The 15,820-nt window shown below is 59.2% G+C and overlaps 8 protein-coding genes across 8 annotated transcripts; 5 read left to right on the forward strand and 3 right to left on the reverse strand.

Moving 5' to 3' along the window:
* Window positions 1-109: 109 nt before the first annotated feature.
* VTJ04DRAFT_5649 (uncharacterized protein) lies at window positions 110-1,500 on the reverse strand (the record flags this gene model as incomplete). Its single annotated transcript, XM_069363786.1, has 2 exons — window positions 110-1,292; window positions 1,349-1,500. The coding sequence occupies 2 exons, from the start codon at window positions 1,498-1,500 to the stop codon at window positions 110-112; spliced, it is 1,335 nt and encodes a 444-aa protein (XP_069220598.1).
* An 846-nt stretch (window positions 1,501-2,346) lies between these two features.
* VTJ04DRAFT_5650 (uncharacterized protein) lies at window positions 2,347-3,012 on the forward strand (the record flags this gene model as incomplete). The annotated part of the gene is made up of 3 exons (XM_069363788.1): window positions 2,347-2,406; window positions 2,488-2,617; window positions 2,678-3,012. 3 exons carry the CDS (start codon window positions 2,347-2,349, stop codon window positions 3,010-3,012), a joined length of 525 nt encoding a protein of 174 aa, XP_069220599.1.
* Window positions 3,013-3,460: 448 nt separating this feature from the next.
* On the reverse strand, window positions 3,461-3,691 carry VTJ04DRAFT_5651 (uncharacterized protein; the record flags this gene model as incomplete). Its single annotated transcript, XM_069363789.1, has 1 exon — window positions 3,461-3,691. The coding sequence occupies one exon, from the start codon at window positions 3,689-3,691 to the stop codon at window positions 3,461-3,463; it is 231 nt and encodes a 76-aa protein (XP_069220600.1).
* Window positions 3,692-3,727: 36 nt separating this feature from the next.
* Window positions 3,728-4,470, reverse strand: VTJ04DRAFT_5652 (uncharacterized protein; the record flags this gene model as incomplete). The annotated part of the gene is made up of 2 exons (XM_069363790.1): window positions 3,728-4,329; window positions 4,395-4,470. The coding sequence occupies 2 exons, from the start codon at window positions 4,468-4,470 to the stop codon at window positions 3,728-3,730; spliced, it is 678 nt and encodes a 225-aa protein (XP_069220601.1).
* Window positions 4,471-4,977: 507 nt separating this feature from the next.
* VTJ04DRAFT_5653 (uncharacterized protein) lies at window positions 4,978-5,859 on the forward strand (the record flags this gene model as incomplete). Its single annotated transcript, XM_069363791.1, has 3 exons — window positions 4,978-5,230; window positions 5,442-5,607; window positions 5,853-5,859. 3 exons carry the CDS (start codon window positions 4,978-4,980, stop codon window positions 5,857-5,859), a joined length of 426 nt encoding a protein of 141 aa, XP_069220602.1.
* Window positions 5,860-5,908: 49 nt separating this feature from the next.
* On the forward strand, window positions 5,909-6,232 carry VTJ04DRAFT_5654 (uncharacterized protein; the record flags this gene model as incomplete). The annotated part of the gene is made up of 1 exon (XM_069363792.1): window positions 5,909-6,232. The coding sequence occupies one exon, from the start codon at window positions 5,909-5,911 to the stop codon at window positions 6,230-6,232; it is 324 nt and encodes a 107-aa protein (XP_069220603.1).
* A 2,066-nt stretch (window positions 6,233-8,298) lies between these two features.
* VTJ04DRAFT_5655 (uncharacterized protein) lies at window positions 8,299-9,232 on the forward strand (the record flags this gene model as incomplete). Its single annotated transcript, XM_069363793.1, has 2 exons — window positions 8,299-8,346; window positions 8,465-9,232. 2 exons carry the CDS (start codon window positions 8,299-8,301, stop codon window positions 9,230-9,232), a joined length of 816 nt encoding a protein of 271 aa, XP_069220604.1.
* A 1,231-nt stretch (window positions 9,233-10,463) lies between these two features.
* On the forward strand, window positions 10,464-15,395 carry VTJ04DRAFT_5656 (uncharacterized protein; the record flags this gene model as incomplete). The annotated part of the gene is made up of 3 exons (XM_069363794.1): window positions 10,464-10,500; window positions 10,780-15,296; window positions 15,366-15,395. The coding sequence occupies 3 exons, from the start codon at window positions 10,464-10,466 to the stop codon at window positions 15,393-15,395; spliced, it is 4,584 nt and encodes a 1,527-aa protein (XP_069220605.1).
* Between the last annotated feature and the right edge of the window lie 425 nt (window positions 15,396-15,820).

Here is a 15,820-nt window from a genome sequence, read left to right on the forward strand (position 1 = left end):
TGGCATATTAAATGTTGATCATGTAGGGTCTACAAAAACACAGATGACGAAAGTTCCGGCCGCAACTGCGACCAGGAGAACGAAATTGACATTGCTGGCTGCTGCGATGCTAAATCCTAAAGTCCTTGTATGTCCACTTCTCTGTAACCTTGGTCTTGGCCTGCTTCTTGAAGGGTATCTTGCGACGCGCCTCGAGCTTGCCTCTGAGCAGCATGCTGCGGTACCGATCCTTGAGCAGGTTGCCTTCGGGCTTCAGAAGCCGGAGCGAATCCTGCAGCTCGTCTGGCAGCACCAGTTCCAAGTCCTTCTCCGGAAGCTTGAACTTGCCCAGCTGCTTCCGCCGCAGCTCGATGTTATCATCATCAACCTCCTCGTCGCTCGGATCCGACATCTCCTGCTTCGCCAACTCCAAAGCACGCTCACGCTCCGCCACTTCGAGCGCGATCTGCTTGATGCGCTCTGCCTGCTGTTGCTTGCGCTTCATCGCGGCCTCGTGCTTCGCCTTGCGCTCTTCCTCCTTGCGCCTCTTTGCGCGATTCCGCTCGGCTGGCGTCTTGCGCCGCGGCCTCTTGGCCTTAACACTCAGCTCTTCGCCCGCACTTTCGAACCCTTCCCACGCCGAATCATCCTCCCACTCGGACAACTCGGCGCGCGCCTCGGCAGCCTCGGCCTCGGCAGCAGAGCGTGCCGCCGCCTCCAGCCTTTCCCGCTCCGCCTCAAGTTCCGCTATCCGCTTGCGCTCCGCCTCAATCGCCTTTTCACTCTCTTGGATCAAGCGCTCCTGGTAGTCGGTAAAGGTCGGGTTGTAGCTGTAGCCGCCCTTGGGTTTGGGGACCGCAGGAATGGGCTTGCCGTTGGCAGCCAGCGAGATCGGCTGTTGCTCCAGCGTCTTGGGCTTCTTCGCCTTCTCGGGCTGGGGCAAGAACTGAAGCTGCTCTTCGGGGACGGGTACCGGCTTCTTCTTTTCTTCCGAATCGGCCCACGGGTCGTACTCGGCGTCTACGATTTCAACCGTCTGCTCGTGATGTCCATCGGCGACCTTCTTTATCCTCACGAGTTCCTTGTGCGTGACGTAGGTTCCCCGTTGCCTCTTGACGGGCAGAAGGCCGTCGGTGGTCTTGCTGTCGCCGGGACGCTTACGGAGGGAGACGGCCGGTATCGCGGAGCGCTGGGCAATGATCTCGTCGCACTTGAGCTCCTTGAACTTCTTGGGAAGCTTCTTGGCGATTTCCTTGTCACCCTGGGTATCGATGGTGAAGAGCTCGTCCGAGTCCTTTTCGGCGATGACACCTCTTGTGCACGTCAGCACGGAAACTGCACCCCAGGGCCTCAAAGTTTATGTACATACCCCCGAATGATCTGGTCATTCAACTCCTCGAGACCCTGCTGGACGTCTGAAATGTCGACATTCTTGCGCCATGCCTTTTTGCCTTTCCTCGAGGGTTGCTTGTATTGTTGGGGGGCATTCGGATTCCCCGAGAGAGGTTTTAGGACGGCCATGGCGATAGTCGTTTGGGGGGTTTACTGGTCGGTGTCGTTTTCCAGTTCCCAACCCAGAATGCTGCTTCGAGGTTGATGATGCTGGAGCTGCAAGTGGTGGGGTCTGTCTCTGAAATTTCAGCCGAACAGGGGTTGCGATAAGATCCGATAAAGTTGTCCAAACGCACGGATCAAGGCTCCACCGGTTCACCGCCGACCAGGAGCAAACCTTTGGGATGACCTCGACGACAGCTGTCCACCCGCCAAGGCGCTCCACACAGCTCGCTAAAGGCACCGTCGCCCCTTTTTGCCAGGTGCCACCTGTCGTCGGCCCATCCCAGTGACAAAACAGCGGCCCAAGACAACTACGGGCTCGGTTGAGGTCAGAAGCAACATACTACGGAGCACTTACTACTTTGCGCCGCGCATTAACCACGACACTCCAGCATACTTGTCCTCGACCATTTCTTTGGCTCCGGCTCGAACGACATCTCCAGAACCACCACAACCTCTCGCTGTATTGTTTCCAGCACACGCCACCGTTGCACTCGCGCAGAGCACATCCTTAACCTCAACACCTCAGTCACCCCATCTCCTTCGTTGGAAGTTTACACCCCTCCACTCCCACCATGGCACAGGCCGGGACCGGCGGGTCATACAACAACCCGCTCAAGAAATTCAAGTGCGCACTCACACAGATCCTCCGCCCCATTGCGTGTGGCAACCGGCTAACTGGTGGCACTTCAGGCTGGTGTTTCTGGGAGAGCAGAGCGGTAGGCTTCCTACGTGCAAGAAGACACCGAAAAGGAGCCCTATGCGCTGACTAGACGACGTAAAGTTGGCAAAACATCGCTCATCACCCGCTTTATGTACGACTCGTTCGACAATATGTATCAGGCCACGATCGGCATCGACTTCCTTTCAAAGGCAAGCCAGGCCCCAAGTCCCGGCACGACACGTCCCCGCCAGATCAGCCAACCCCCATGCTAACATATGTCTCCTCGACAGACCATGTATCTAGAAGACAGGACCGTGCGGTTACAGCTCTGGGACACGGCCGGGCAGGAGCGATTTAGGAGCTTGATCCCGTCGTATATTCGGGATTCCAGCGTGGCGGTCGTTGTCTATGACATTTCTAGTGAGTTCCCTTCCCCTTTACACTTCTCTGCCGCAAGTTCTAAACCCCACCACCATGTAGACGCCAAGAGCTTCCAGAACACGCGGAAATGGATCGACGACGTGCGCGCGGAGCGGGGGAACGACGTCATCATTGTGCTGGTGGGCAACAAGACGGACCTCAACGACAAGCGCGAGGTGACGACGCAGCAGGGCGAGGAGGAGGCCCAGCGCCAGGGTCTCATGTTCGTCGAGACGAGCGCCAAGCTCGGCCACAACGTCAAGACGCTCTTCAAGAGGATAGCCCAGGCCCTGCCCGGCATGGAGGGGACCGACGCGGCCGCCCAGGCGTCGAGCCAGATGATTGACGTCAAGACGCCCCCCGCCCCTGCGCCGCAGGAAGGGTGCGCCTGCTAAGCGGGCCGTGGCGGCCTATGGTGGCCGGTGCCGGCCAGGCAAGTTCAGTTGAAATGAGTCCATGACTTTTTGGGAATGGGAAGACGTGTTGCTCTTGTGATGACGAGGATGCCCATGAATATATGACTTGAGTCAAGACGAGGTTCGGGGGAAGAAGTGGTTGTTGGTTGTACACGACCTGCATCAGCATTACAGGGGATACATCTAATAATACGTACTTCATGAGCTTTGATGTATTGTCAGATTGTCAAAACACAGCACATCATTACCACCAGTCCGAGTTGTGTCGCGTGCCATAAGTGCCCGTTTGAAAATAAATCTCCGTTTCCCTCTCATTTTCCCGGCCCATGAAAATAGTCAGATGACACCTCAGCATGGTTGATGCCGTCTTCCCTACTCCTGAACGCCAATGACCCAATTTCCGGCCGAGGATGTCTATAGGTGGGCCTCAAAAAGTCGGCTCGTAGAGCCGTTGGACGCTCGCACGCGGCATCCCATGGGACTCTTCGTCCTCCCCCTCCGAGCAACTGCTCCCATGAAACGGCGGGATGTTGTCGTCCAAAGTCGGCTTCTCGTGACAGGCCAGCGCTGAAAGAAGCACTGGAGCCACGGATGGAACCGCAAATAGGAGCCGTCGATACTCAGTCCAAGAATCCTGCCCAGCTCGCGGTAGAGCCATCGTTGAACCCCAAAGCCCGGCACCCATCCCACTCCTTCAGTCGGTATCCATCTCGTCGTCGTCGTGGTCATCGGCATCGTCGTCATCGTCGTCGTCCATGTCCTCGTGCATATGGCCGCCCACAAACTCCGAGACCTCCTCGACGCCTCCATCCGTACGAACACGCAGGCGGCGCACCTCGCCACCGAACGCCTTGCCCGTCTTCTTGGTCCTCTTGGCGGCGAGCTCCTCGCGCTCGAGCTCCTCGACGTCGACGCCGCGCTCGGCGGCGAGCTCGGCCAGGCGGCGCTTCTCGCTGCCGCGCAGGCGCGGGAGCAGGTGCTCGTTCTCGGCGACCAGCTTGCGCGCGGCGGCCACCTCGCGGGCGCGCTTGCCGGCCATGCGCTTCTTGTAGAAGGCGCGCTCGCGGCGGGCGCGGATCTCGCTGATGCGCTCCATGGCCTTGAGGGTCTTAGCCCAGAGCTCGCGGTCGTAGCGGACGGGCACGTTGCGGCGCGCGGCGAACTGCAGGGTGCTGTCCACCACCATTTCCTTGCCGGCCTTTTTGCGGTAGGCTTTGGTCCACTTGAGCTTGCGCGGATTCCGCTTCATCTTGAAGTTCTTGTGGCATTTGGACCGGCAGAAGCGGAAGGATTTGCCTGGGGGAGAGGGGGAGAATGTCAGTGTCTTGGCTCGGTGTTGACGATGATAGGAAAATACGAACCGTCATTCCTCATAAAGGTAATGCCCTTGCTGGGCCACGCGGGCCGCCCGCAGAAGAAACAGTTCTCGACCCTCATGGCGGCGGCGTCTTTTGGTCGGTGGTCGGGGTAGGTGTTGTGTTGTTGGACTGCACAACCTCCAGGTCGAGTCGGCTCGGGGGTTGCCGTGGGCTGGAGAGTGTCTCCGAAAAAATTGACCGCCCTGGCACTGCAGATGGGTGGGGTGCGCTGGCCAAAATCTTATCTTATCGTGCCCGTTGGGTTTGTTTTCAGGGTTAGGGTCTTCCAATGCTGTCGGGTGAGAGTCCCGATTTCCAGATCCACCATCTCCACCGTCTTGCGGGGGTGGAGTCTGGGGAAGTGGAGCCCTCGAACTGACGGCTCCACCGCCCTTTGCCGTTCACGCACTAAGGCGCAACCCAGCAACGCGCTTGATGAACTGGATATCAACACCAACATCTGATGGGCTTATAAGTCTTGGAGTATGATGTGGAATTCTATGATTTTTTTTCAATCTCTTGACGGGTCTTTGAATGTTGTGTCCCGTCACAGCCTCCAAGCAGCGGTTGGAGGACGCGAACGCTAATGCTCCCAGGATCCCGTCGGTTCTGCCAGTCCCCGGTCAATCTCGAGTCGTACAACATGGCGCCACAGCCAAATCGAGACGGTCCAGTTCGAGATGACCAAGCTCCGAGGGAGCAACGTCTCAAGCTGCCTGAATACAGCCGCCATTCTCTGACTCGCATTGGTCCCGTGATTGGCGCTTGCGATGATGATGCCCATCGCTACCCCGCCCTGCACGGGTGCTCGTGGCCAGACTCTGATGCTGCTAGGGGAGGTTACCCCGGATGTTGCTGGTGTCGCGTTTCGTAGGCCAGCCGTCGGTGGCGGTAGCATTCCCAGGTGTTGGCCACTTGGTACGCAGCCATGGTGTCACTCCAAGCTGCCCAGTCTGAAAGTGTCCAGCTGTCCCCGGCTCCTCTTGCGTACTAATGGTTATCTTGCCTGCCCTTTGTCTGATATAAAGGCCGGGCGTTGTTCCCTCCCAGTTCCCCCTCAGTTTCCCTCCCTCTCTGTGCAACACACCATTACCACAACCATCACTCAATCTTGCCAGCGAATCCTCGGACCTCTGCTTCAAACATCATCAACACACTCGAACTTTGATCAATTTCCTGCCTTTTGGCATCAAGTCCGCCCTGTAACCATCACCAGGTTAGTCTCTACGTTGGTCTTGTCCAACATATAGCGTTCCTATCGAGTCCGCCGCGTCCAACAATCCCCCGCATCCCTCTCTGTGTGCCCGACGGCTCAAGGCAGCCCAACACACAGGGGGTAGCAATTCCCCGCCCTCCTTTTTATCTACAGCAATACGTGTACACCAGTCCGCTTCCCCTCAGCTACCATCACCCATCACCCTTTCAATCATCACCGATCTAACACATCCATCAAAGCATCAGGGCCTAGTTCGCTATCTCGACACACTCATCAATTCTATCACATCCATCCCACCAACATGCCTCTCCGCATCCCCGCCGCGTCGAGGACCGAGGTTCTCACCATGGGCGCCGCCAGCGTCCCCTTCTTCGCTCCGTTCTACTTGATGGCCCCCGGTGCCGAGGAGCGTCTCTCCAAGCAGACCAGCAAGTGGGCGCCGCGGTGGGAGCGCAACATCACGATGTTCCGGAGCCCCGTCGAGCGCAGCATCCAAAGGGTTGCCCCGCCCGTCGAGCGCGCCGTCAAGCGCATCGAGACCCGCCTCCCCCTGGAGAGGGCAGCGAAGAGGACCGAGGGCGGCATCAGGAGGAGTCTGGACAGGATGGGCATCAAGCATACCTGATGACCTGATGTAGCCTCCCGGGAGGGAGGGAGACGGGATGAGGATGTTGTGATCACGGTATAAGTGTTGATGGAACAGGTAAAGTCTATGGACATGCTGTACATATCACTGTGCCATGATGATGAGGCTGCACATACATGGCCTGGGATGTGTTGCATCACAGGATGGTGAGGCGTTGCGTTGGCTCTCATGGATGCTGGTTGGGGAAGTCGCTTGAGGATGTCGACGCCGTTGCTTTATCCATACAACATACCGCCTCTGGTGGTACCATGACGAAATGAATAACCTGTTCAAACTATCAATCCTCTTCCACCGTGATGATGAGATGGCACCAGCTGGGGACCTTCGCATGACCCACCACATAATTTGTCATCGATCCTGGCCTTGTGTTGAAGTAGTACACCGTCTTTTCTGTTTGCAGATTCAAACCATGCCATCGCCTGTGATCTGATCAACACAACAAGCCTCGGGTCCTTTGTTGTTGTGTCACGAGCGGGTGTTATGTCCCAGTCCCACCATTTTCGACCCTCCTTGCGCAACCACGTTGTCTCCTGCGGAGGCTCTTAAACCAGAACTAGCGCCAGACATAGGTAGCATGGAGTAACAGATGGCTCCCTTAAGGACACAACCGAAGTTTCGACATACGACACTCGGGTTAGACTCCTTGACACAAACCATCTTAGCTGATGATACTGACTAGTGGTTCGTTGTAAACAAGTCGCCTACCTCAGGCATCTCGTAAGTGTATTATGTGTTGCGCATTATTAACATCAAGAAGTCCTCAATCCCCAGAGCCACTCCGCGAGACGGGCGAGGCAAGTCATCGAATCACGTTACCTCTACGGATTCCGTCCGACATGTATTTGTAGGTTCCTGGGCAAGGCTTACCTAGGTTGTGTCGCCCTCTGGGCTGAGAGACGGTTGGACGGCCTACAAGAACGTCAGGCGAATGTATGTTCTCATTTGCACTTCACCCTGCTACATGAAGTTTCTCGCTGCGTGATGGAAACATGGTTGATACTCTGAATCCACCAACCGACCAAGGCCGTCATGCCATTGGAACTATGACAACGCAACTCCCTCTCTCTTGGTCGTGGAACTCCCTACATGTGCGTTTTTCGACAGCACCAAATCGGTCACCATGACACCTGACATGTGTTGTACGGAGAGGGATGAGGGGGACTGACTTGAGGTCTACAATTGACAATGACCTCAACCGATTCATTGGGACAGTACATGGCGAGGGGCTCTTTTTCACATTAGCCAGGTCACCACCATCTCCTGTGATAGAACGGCTCTTTACAATCTTACACCGGGGATTTGACTCCACTATGGGGTACCCAGTGGCGGTCAGAGTCCATAGCGAGGCTCTTTGTTAGCCCTTCGTTGGACGGACCGGCAAGCATGGGAAACAGTTGGCACGTGGACCCCATTGAAGTTCTGACAGCCGATGACGCCTTGACCATGGCGCCATGCCGTGGGTCCCCAGGCGGTCGGCGGTTGCGCCTCTGACGTCGACGACGAGATGCCTTTCAGCCTCGTCCAAAGTCATCCAAAAGTGTCCGATCACCCTCGACCTCGTTGAATGCTATTACTATGGAGCCAGATACCATCATCAAGTTGTGGTGGTTGCACGACACACCTCCAGACCGCGCAAGACTGTGGAATGACGGCCGAAACGACAACCCTCCCGCGATTGGGGGCCAGATCCCTGTTTCAGCCAATGTTGCGCCGAGAATTCAGGGAGGACACCCCACAACGTCGCACTTCTCTCCGGGTCGCACCAGCTGTCCGAGACTCCGAGAGGCCGCCGCATGGTTTTGTTGGCCAGCCAGCTGGGTTTGGGTTGGACGGTGGTCCGGTGACAAGCCAAGAGGGTCCGTTGAGCTTATGCTAGCCGCCCGTCGGTGACTCCGACAAAAGGGTCCTCAGCTGCTAAAGGTTTCGAGATTGCAACCTTGGACAATCAACACACTCGACGACAATGAACTGAGAAATGTCCTCGACTGCGGTTTCGCCCAAGTCATCATAAACAACACCAGAGCCGGACGCGCCCGTTCTTCAAAATGCCCATCACGACGGCGCTGTCGTGGCTTCGGCTGCCCCGGCCCAAGGTACGTAGGAAACAAACGCCCGTCTCCTGACTCCGCCCTCCGCCTGGGAATCCGCACATTCATTCTCCCCGTGAAAACATCGCTGACCAGCTCGCTCGCGCGTGTCCCTTTGCCGCAGTCCTTCCTCGGATGCATCTCCCTCCAGACCGGCACCGAGCTGATATCGCTTGCGTTGCTCGTCAACAAGGTGACGGGCGTCTACGGCCTCTTGACGCTCTTTACCGGCTACGGCCTCTCCGCGCTGCAGGTGACCGCCTACCTCGGCTCCGTCTTCGTCCTCTTGACGCTCGTCGCCTGCGTCCCCCAGATCCGCCGGCGAAGCCCGCTCCACTGCCTCGTGCTCGCCTGGGTCTACACCATCGACACCTTCGTCAGCGCCGCGTACACCACCGCGTTCGCGACGAACTGGTATGTGTCGGGCATCCACGCCGTGAAGGCGCCGTCGACGACCCCCGAGGATTCCGAGGATGGCTCACCCATGAGCAACGCTCGGCGGGCCGACGCCGACACCAACACCGCCGCCGACACCAACACCGCCGCCGCCGCCGACGCGAGCGCAAGCTCCCCGGACAACACGTTCAGCATGATCCTGATCGTGGCTTTTACGCTCATGCGCTTCTACTTCAGCCTGGTCGTCCTGGCGTACGCTCGCATGGTGATTCTCCGATACGTGGATGAGCGTATGGGGGATGTTGAAGAGGGGTCGTCGTCGTCGGACTCGTCGGCGAACCCGTTCGCTGTCGGCGCCCCTCTGGGCGAGGGATGGAAGGGTCGATTGGGCAGGGCGCTGGTGTCGGTCGGCAGGGGATACTGGCTCGGAGGCAGGCAGGAGGACGAGGAGTGGGCGCGACAGGTCAATTCCAAGTTTCGGACATCAAGGGATTGAGAAACAGAAACAGCGAGCGCAGGCTACGGAGAGCGTGCCGGCGCTGCACAGCACCACTTACGAGGAGGAGTGACAATGCTTGCACAGTCTCATCATTTCCAGGGCATTTACGGGACAGGGAAGTGGTTCAGGGTTTTCAGCATGGCATTGAGCAACATGGAGCGCGGAGTCCAGAGGGCGATCATAGACATCCTAGGTACACTACGATAGGTACTGCGTCTGTATGTATGCATGTACCTATGGACCGGGCAGTTAGGCCTGGATTTAATAATGCACCATATTCAACCAATGGATCAGGCTGGCCTTTGACTTTGTGCAAAACTGGCCGTGCGACGTTGAGCTGGAGAAGCTAGCCACCCGGACATCCGGACAAGCACGTTCTCGCCGGCAGCCGTCCACCTGTTGTGTGGCTTGCGGGTGTACCATCGACCCCCGCTCTTGTGTGCGCGGGGGTCCAACCTCCGGAAGAATGTGTCGACGATGGCTTTTGTGTTCGACACTTTCCGGCCGCCGAGCCGTTCCTGTGGCCGGTCCGAGACCCGGGAGAACGGTTGTCGGCGGCGCGGCAGGAAATATAAACTCCCCAAACACGTGGAAAGGGGCGGGCGTGCGTGGTCATGGTGGACTTGGTCGGAATGTGCCAATGTACCACGCAGATGGCGACCGGGAGGTTTGACGTTAACAAGATCTGGTGCAGATGGCCGGCCAAATCCGTTAGCGCATTGCCTCATCCCAAGGGGGGGCCACATCTGCGAGGAGCTCTCCACGCCGCGGGAGCCCATCTATGACAAAGCGACGGCGAAATCCCACGCGCGCAATTCGCTGGAAGCTCTGGGGGCCTTCTGGGCAAAACCTGGGATGGGTGCACTAGGGCGATCACGCAATCGCTCACCAGGGCGCCTCCCGCTCGCATGCCGACAAAAAATGTGGACTGCTTGCGGGGCCCGACATCCGGCACCTTTTCGAATGGAATTGACTCGCCTCCGATTTCTGGAACTGTCCCGCATAAAGACACGAGGAACCCGTGGTTGGGTTTCTTGGGGGAGCGGGTAAAAAATAAAAATCTGAAAGAGATCTTGTCTGGGGTTGGGTTTTTCTTCCTTCTTGTGATGCTGCAGTGCTGAGTGTGGTCCGTCCGACGTCAACCACATCAATTCCATTTTGCTGCTGCTGTCGTCGCTGCCCGCTGCTGCTGCTGTTTGGTGTAGGTTGTTGTTGAAGGCAGCGCAAAATGGCAGACGTCAAAGTCAGGACGCCCGAAGAGGCCGGTAAGTGGCACCTGCCCCTACTACCTACCTTCAGAACCTCCCCTCCTGTCAGTGTCAGTCATGCTGGTGCTGAGGCGGCGCCTGCTGCCCCTCCGTGGCATCAATGCGAGCATGAGCACCTGCCTGTCGTGGCTGCTGCCCCGCCATTGATTGCCAGGGAGCACCTCACTGGGACGAGCATTGGCTCAAGATTTCAACCTGGGAAGAAAAAAATGACCTTGAGCCAGCCCTCTGAAACTGAATTGGACATCAGATCACTGACAATTGCATCATCTGCAGTGGCCGCGGTCGCGTACCTCTCGAGCGATGTGGTTGTCTCGGTGCAGCCGTCACTGGCTGAAGACTCGGAATTCTCGGGGCTCCTGAAGCAGCTCGCTGCCAACAAGACGCCCAGCTTGGTTGCGAAGTCGTCTGATGCCGTGCCCGAGATCCAGTCTATCCGCCATAACAATGACCCCCTGCTCTCTGTCTTCACCCCGATCCGCTCCGGCCGCCTGGTGTCCGTGACCACCACCTCCTCCATCCTCCTCCCCTCCGTCGCCCACCTGTACAAGCTCGCCAACTACCCCGTGGTCCTCCATGTGGCTCTCGGCCCCAAGGATTCCCCCGACTTCTCCGCCATCACGGCCGTCCGGAACTCGGGCTGGACGTTCCTGCAGTCGTGGTCTCTGCAAGAGGCCCATGACATCGCCCTGACGGCCCACGCCCTCGCCATCCGCTCCGGAAAGGGCGTCATCCACTTCTTCGACCCCAGCTCGAGCGCCGGCGACAAGCCCATCAACGTGGCGAGCGCCGACGTGGTGCGCAGCCTGCTGAACCTCGACAATGTCCGTCGCTTCCAATCCGCCCCCATCAGCGGTTCCACCATCTACGCCGACGACGGCCGCGTCGCTGTGGTGTCGGACCAACCCGAGCCCGTGTCCACCGCGCCAGCTCCCGTTACAGAGGTCCCTGCCAGCGAAGGCGAGATCGCTTCTCCCATTATCACCTCCCAGTCGTCGGTCAAGTCCAGCCAGCAGAGCGCCACGAGCTCACCACCGCTCCCGTCGGCTGCGACGACCATCGAGCCTGCGGCGCCCGTTGTGTCGTCCGAGGATATTTACAAATACGTGACGTCCATCTGGTCCCAGCTCGGCGATCTGGTCGGCAGGCACTACACGCCCTTTGAGTGGCGAGGAAACGCCAACGCCGAGAGCGCCCTGCTTCTGTTCGGCTCCGATGTCAACCTCTTTGCCAACGCTATCGCCCAGGCGCAGGCGGGCGAGCCCTATGCCAACGCCGGCCTTGTCGCCCCCCGGCTCTACCGCCCCTGGCTCGGCGCGAAGCTGCTCGCGGCGATCCCCCGGTCCGTCAAGAAGATTGCCGTTCTCGAGCACGTCTCCAAGAAGACCACAAAGTGGGGCCCGGTCCTTGTTGACGTCCTGACCTCGGTGAAGAGCGCGGCTGGCGGCGTCGAGACCATCGTTGGTCACCAGCTGGGCCACGTCTCCAAGCAGACGGTGCAGCAGGCGCTGGGTCGCGTCTTCCAGAACCTCCACTCCGAGAAGCCCGTCCAGAACCTCCAAGTCGGCGACCATGTGGCTCCCAAGAAGCCCAGCGCCTACGGTCTCGAGAAGCCCAAGCTCGAAACGGCATACACCAAGATCCTCGACCAGCTCTTCGGCAGCCGGGCCTTCATCGCCAACTCGCTCGATGCCGACAACTGCGGCGTCTCGAATACCATCTCGGCCACCCCCGAGTTCGGGTTCGGGTCTCTGCTCGCCCGGAAGGAGAAGCGGAAGAAGTTCATCGAGGAGGTCAAGGAGGTCGCCAGCACCGCCACTTTCCTGACCGAGGCCCCTCGGAAGGCGCTGACCCGGTGGGTCGCCAACGCGGATGATCCGAAGGCGGACCAAGTCGCCGAAGACCTCATCTCCAAGCTCACCATCGACAACTCGACGGCGTCCAGAAAGCTGCGGGAGAAGAAGGACTTGTTCCGCAGGCAGTCGCTGTGGCTCGTGGGGTCCGATGCCTGGTCGTACGACCTGGGCAACTCGGGTGTCCACCACGTCCTGGCCTCGGGCGAGAACGTCAACCTCCTGATCATCGACTCGACCCCCTACTCGGAGCGTGCCGCCGCCGACGCGAACCGGCGCAAGAAGGACATTGGCCTGTACGCCATGAACTTCGGCAATGCCTACGTCGCTTCCACCGCCGTCTACAGCTCGTACACCCAGGTGCTGCAGGCGTTGGACGAGGCCGACAAGTTCAACGGCCCGTCGATCGTCCTCGCATACCTGCCCTACTTTGGCGAGCACGACTCGCCGCTCACCGTGCTCCAGGAGACCAAGAAGGCCGTCGACGTCGGCTACTGGCCTCTGTACCGGTGGAACCCGGAAAACGAGAAGAAGGGCGAGCCCAACTTCTCGCTGGATTCGGAGCGCATCAAGAAGGAGCTTAAGGAGTTCCTCGACCGCGAGAACCGGTTAACGCAGCTGATGCGGAGCCAGCCGCAGTTTGGTGGTGTGCTCTCCGAGGACTTCGGCACCGAGGTCCGCGCGCAGCAGAAGCGCAAGGCCAAGGATGCCTACAACCAGCTTCTCGAAGGCCTCTTCGGCGCCCCGCTCACGATCCTGTTCGGTTCCGACAACGGCAACGCCCAGTCCCTGGCCAAGCGCCTGGGCACACGCGGCCGGGCCCGCGGCCTCAAGACGACGGTCATGGCCATGGAGGACTACCCGGTCGAGGACCTGCCGAACGAGGAGAACCTCGTCATCATCACGTCTACCGCCGGCCAGGGCGAGTTCCCGCAGAACGGCAAGCCCTTCTGGGATGCCATCAAGGACAGCACCGAGCTCGACCTGGCGTCGGTCCGCTACGCCGTCTTCGGTCTGGGCGACAGCCACTACTGGCCCCGGAAGGAGGACAAGGTCTACTACAACAAGCCGGCCAAGGATCTCGACAGGCTCCTGGCCAACTTTGGCGCCACCCGGCTCACCCCCGTCGGCCTCGGCGACGACCAAGATCCCGACGGTTACCAGACGGGCTACGCCGAGTGGGAGCCCAAGCTTTGGGAGGCGCTCGGCGTGGCTAACGTCGAGGGCCTGCCGGAGGAGCCGCCCCCGCTTACCAACGAGGATATCAAGCTGGCCTCCAACTACCTGCGCGGCACCATCGCGGAGGAGCTCAAGGACACGTCTACGGGCGCCATCTCGGCGGCAAACCAGCAGCTGACCAAGTTCCACGGCACCTACATGCAGGACGACCGCGACCTCCGCGACCAGCGCAAGGCCCAGGGGTTGGAGCCGGCCTACTCCTTCATGATCCGTTGCCGTCTGCCCGGCGGTGTGTCCACGGCCAAGCAATGGGTGCAGATGGACGACATTGCCAACACACTCGGCAACAAGACCATGAAGCTCACCACGCGCCAGACGTTCCAGTTCCACGGCGTCGTCAAGGGCAAGCTGAGGCCGGCCATGCAGGCCATCAACCGGGCGCTGATGACGACCATCGCGGCGTGCGGCGACGTCAACCGTAACGTCATGTGCAGTCCCTTGCCGTCCCAGTCACGGTACCACCGCGAGGTGTGGGCCTGCTCGAAGCGCATCAGCGACCACCTGCTTCCGGCGACGACGGCGTACCACGAGATCTGGCTCACCGACGACAACGACGAGAAGACCCAGGTGGCCGGCAACGCCGTGCAGGACTTTGAACCGCTCTACGGACCAACCTACCTCCCGCGCAAGTTCAAGATCTCGATCGCCATCCCTCCGCACAACGACGTGGACGTCTACGCTCACGACATTGGTCTCATCGCCATCAAGGGTGAGGACGGTCGGCTCGAGGGCTTCAACCTGCTGGTCGGCGGCGGCATGGGCACGACGCACAACAACAAGAAGACGTATCCTCAGATCGGCCGGATGCTGGGCTTCGTGTCGGCCGAGGATGTGCACATCGCCTGCGAGAAGGTGATGTTGGTGCAGCGCGACTACGGCGACCGCAAGAACCGCAAGCACGCGCGCCTCAAGTACACGGTGGACGACATGGGCGTAGACGTGTTCAAGGGCAAGGTCGAGGAGCTCTGGGGCAAGACGTTCGGCCCGGCACGCCCGTTCCACTTCGACTCCAACATCGACACGTTCGGCTGGACCAAGGACGAGCTCGGCATGAACCACTTCACCATGTTCATCGAGAACGGCCGCGTCGAGGACACGGCAGACTTCCAGATGAAGACGGGCCTTCGCGAGATCGCCCTGGTGCACAAGGGCGAGTTCCGCCTCACGCCGAACCAGCACCTCATCCTCAGCAACGTGGCGGACGAGGACCTGCCGCAGATCAAGGAGCTGCTCGCCAAGTACAAGCTCGACAACCTGCACCACTCGGGCCTGCGCCTGAGCTCGTCGGCGTGCGTCGCCTTCCCGACCTGCGGTCTCGCCATGGCCGAGTCGGAGCGGTACCTGCCGGTGCTCATCAGCAAGCTCGAGGCGTGCCTCGAGGAGAACGGCCTCGCGCGCGACTCGATCGTGATGCGCATGACGGGCTGCCCCAACGGGTGCGCGCGGCCCTGGCTCGCCGAGGTGGCGTTCGTGGGCAAGGCGTACGGCGCCTACAATATGTACCTCGGCGGCGGGTACCACGGGCAGCGGCTCAACAAGCTGTACCGGTCGAGCATCAAGGAGGACGAGATCCTGGCCATCATGAAGCCGCTGCTCAAGCGCTACGCGTTGGAGAGGAACGAGGGAGAGCACTTTGGCGACTGGACGATCCGGGCGGGCATCATCAAGGAGACGAAGGAGGGGAGGGATTTCCACGATGGGGTGAGTTTGCTACCTGATTATCTGAGTACCTATGATTGACGGGCAAATGCTGACATGTTGGAACTACAGGTTGCCGAAGAGGAGTCGGGCGAGGAGTAAAGAGCAAAAGGGTTAAAAAGTACATTGGTAGGATTGATTGTATGAGGGACGGGAAAATGGTAGTAGTCGTTAGCATTTTGTAGAATAATGTCGCGGGCGGCTGCGTCCCGACGAGGAGCACTGCATCATATTCGAATTGATTGTTTTGATTGGGCAGTTCACTACCATGTTCCTTGAGAGTCTACTCTGTCTTTGATCCTCTCAGGTTGCGCAACGTGGTGCTTGAGGTGACATCGGTTGCAGGGGCGGTCTGCCAGCATGCAAACAATTTCTTACGCACGTTGGGGAGACAGAATCCCGAATTTCGAAATGAGACATGCTGGCATGTTGCGGGCTGAAGAAAATCTTTTGGTTCAGGTCCAGGATCGTGGTTGCGTCTGAGGTTGCGTTGAGGTCTGCAAGGCGTGGGCGGCTGTGTGGGGTTG

Source organism: Mycothermus thermophilus (genome assembly GCF_041956435.1).
Source record: "Mycothermus thermophilus strain CBS 625.91 unplaced genomic scaffold VTJ04scaffold_3, whole genome shotgun sequence".
Lineage (NCBI taxonomy): Eukaryota > Fungi > Ascomycota > Sordariomycetes > Sordariales > Chaetomiaceae > Mycothermus > Mycothermus thermophilus.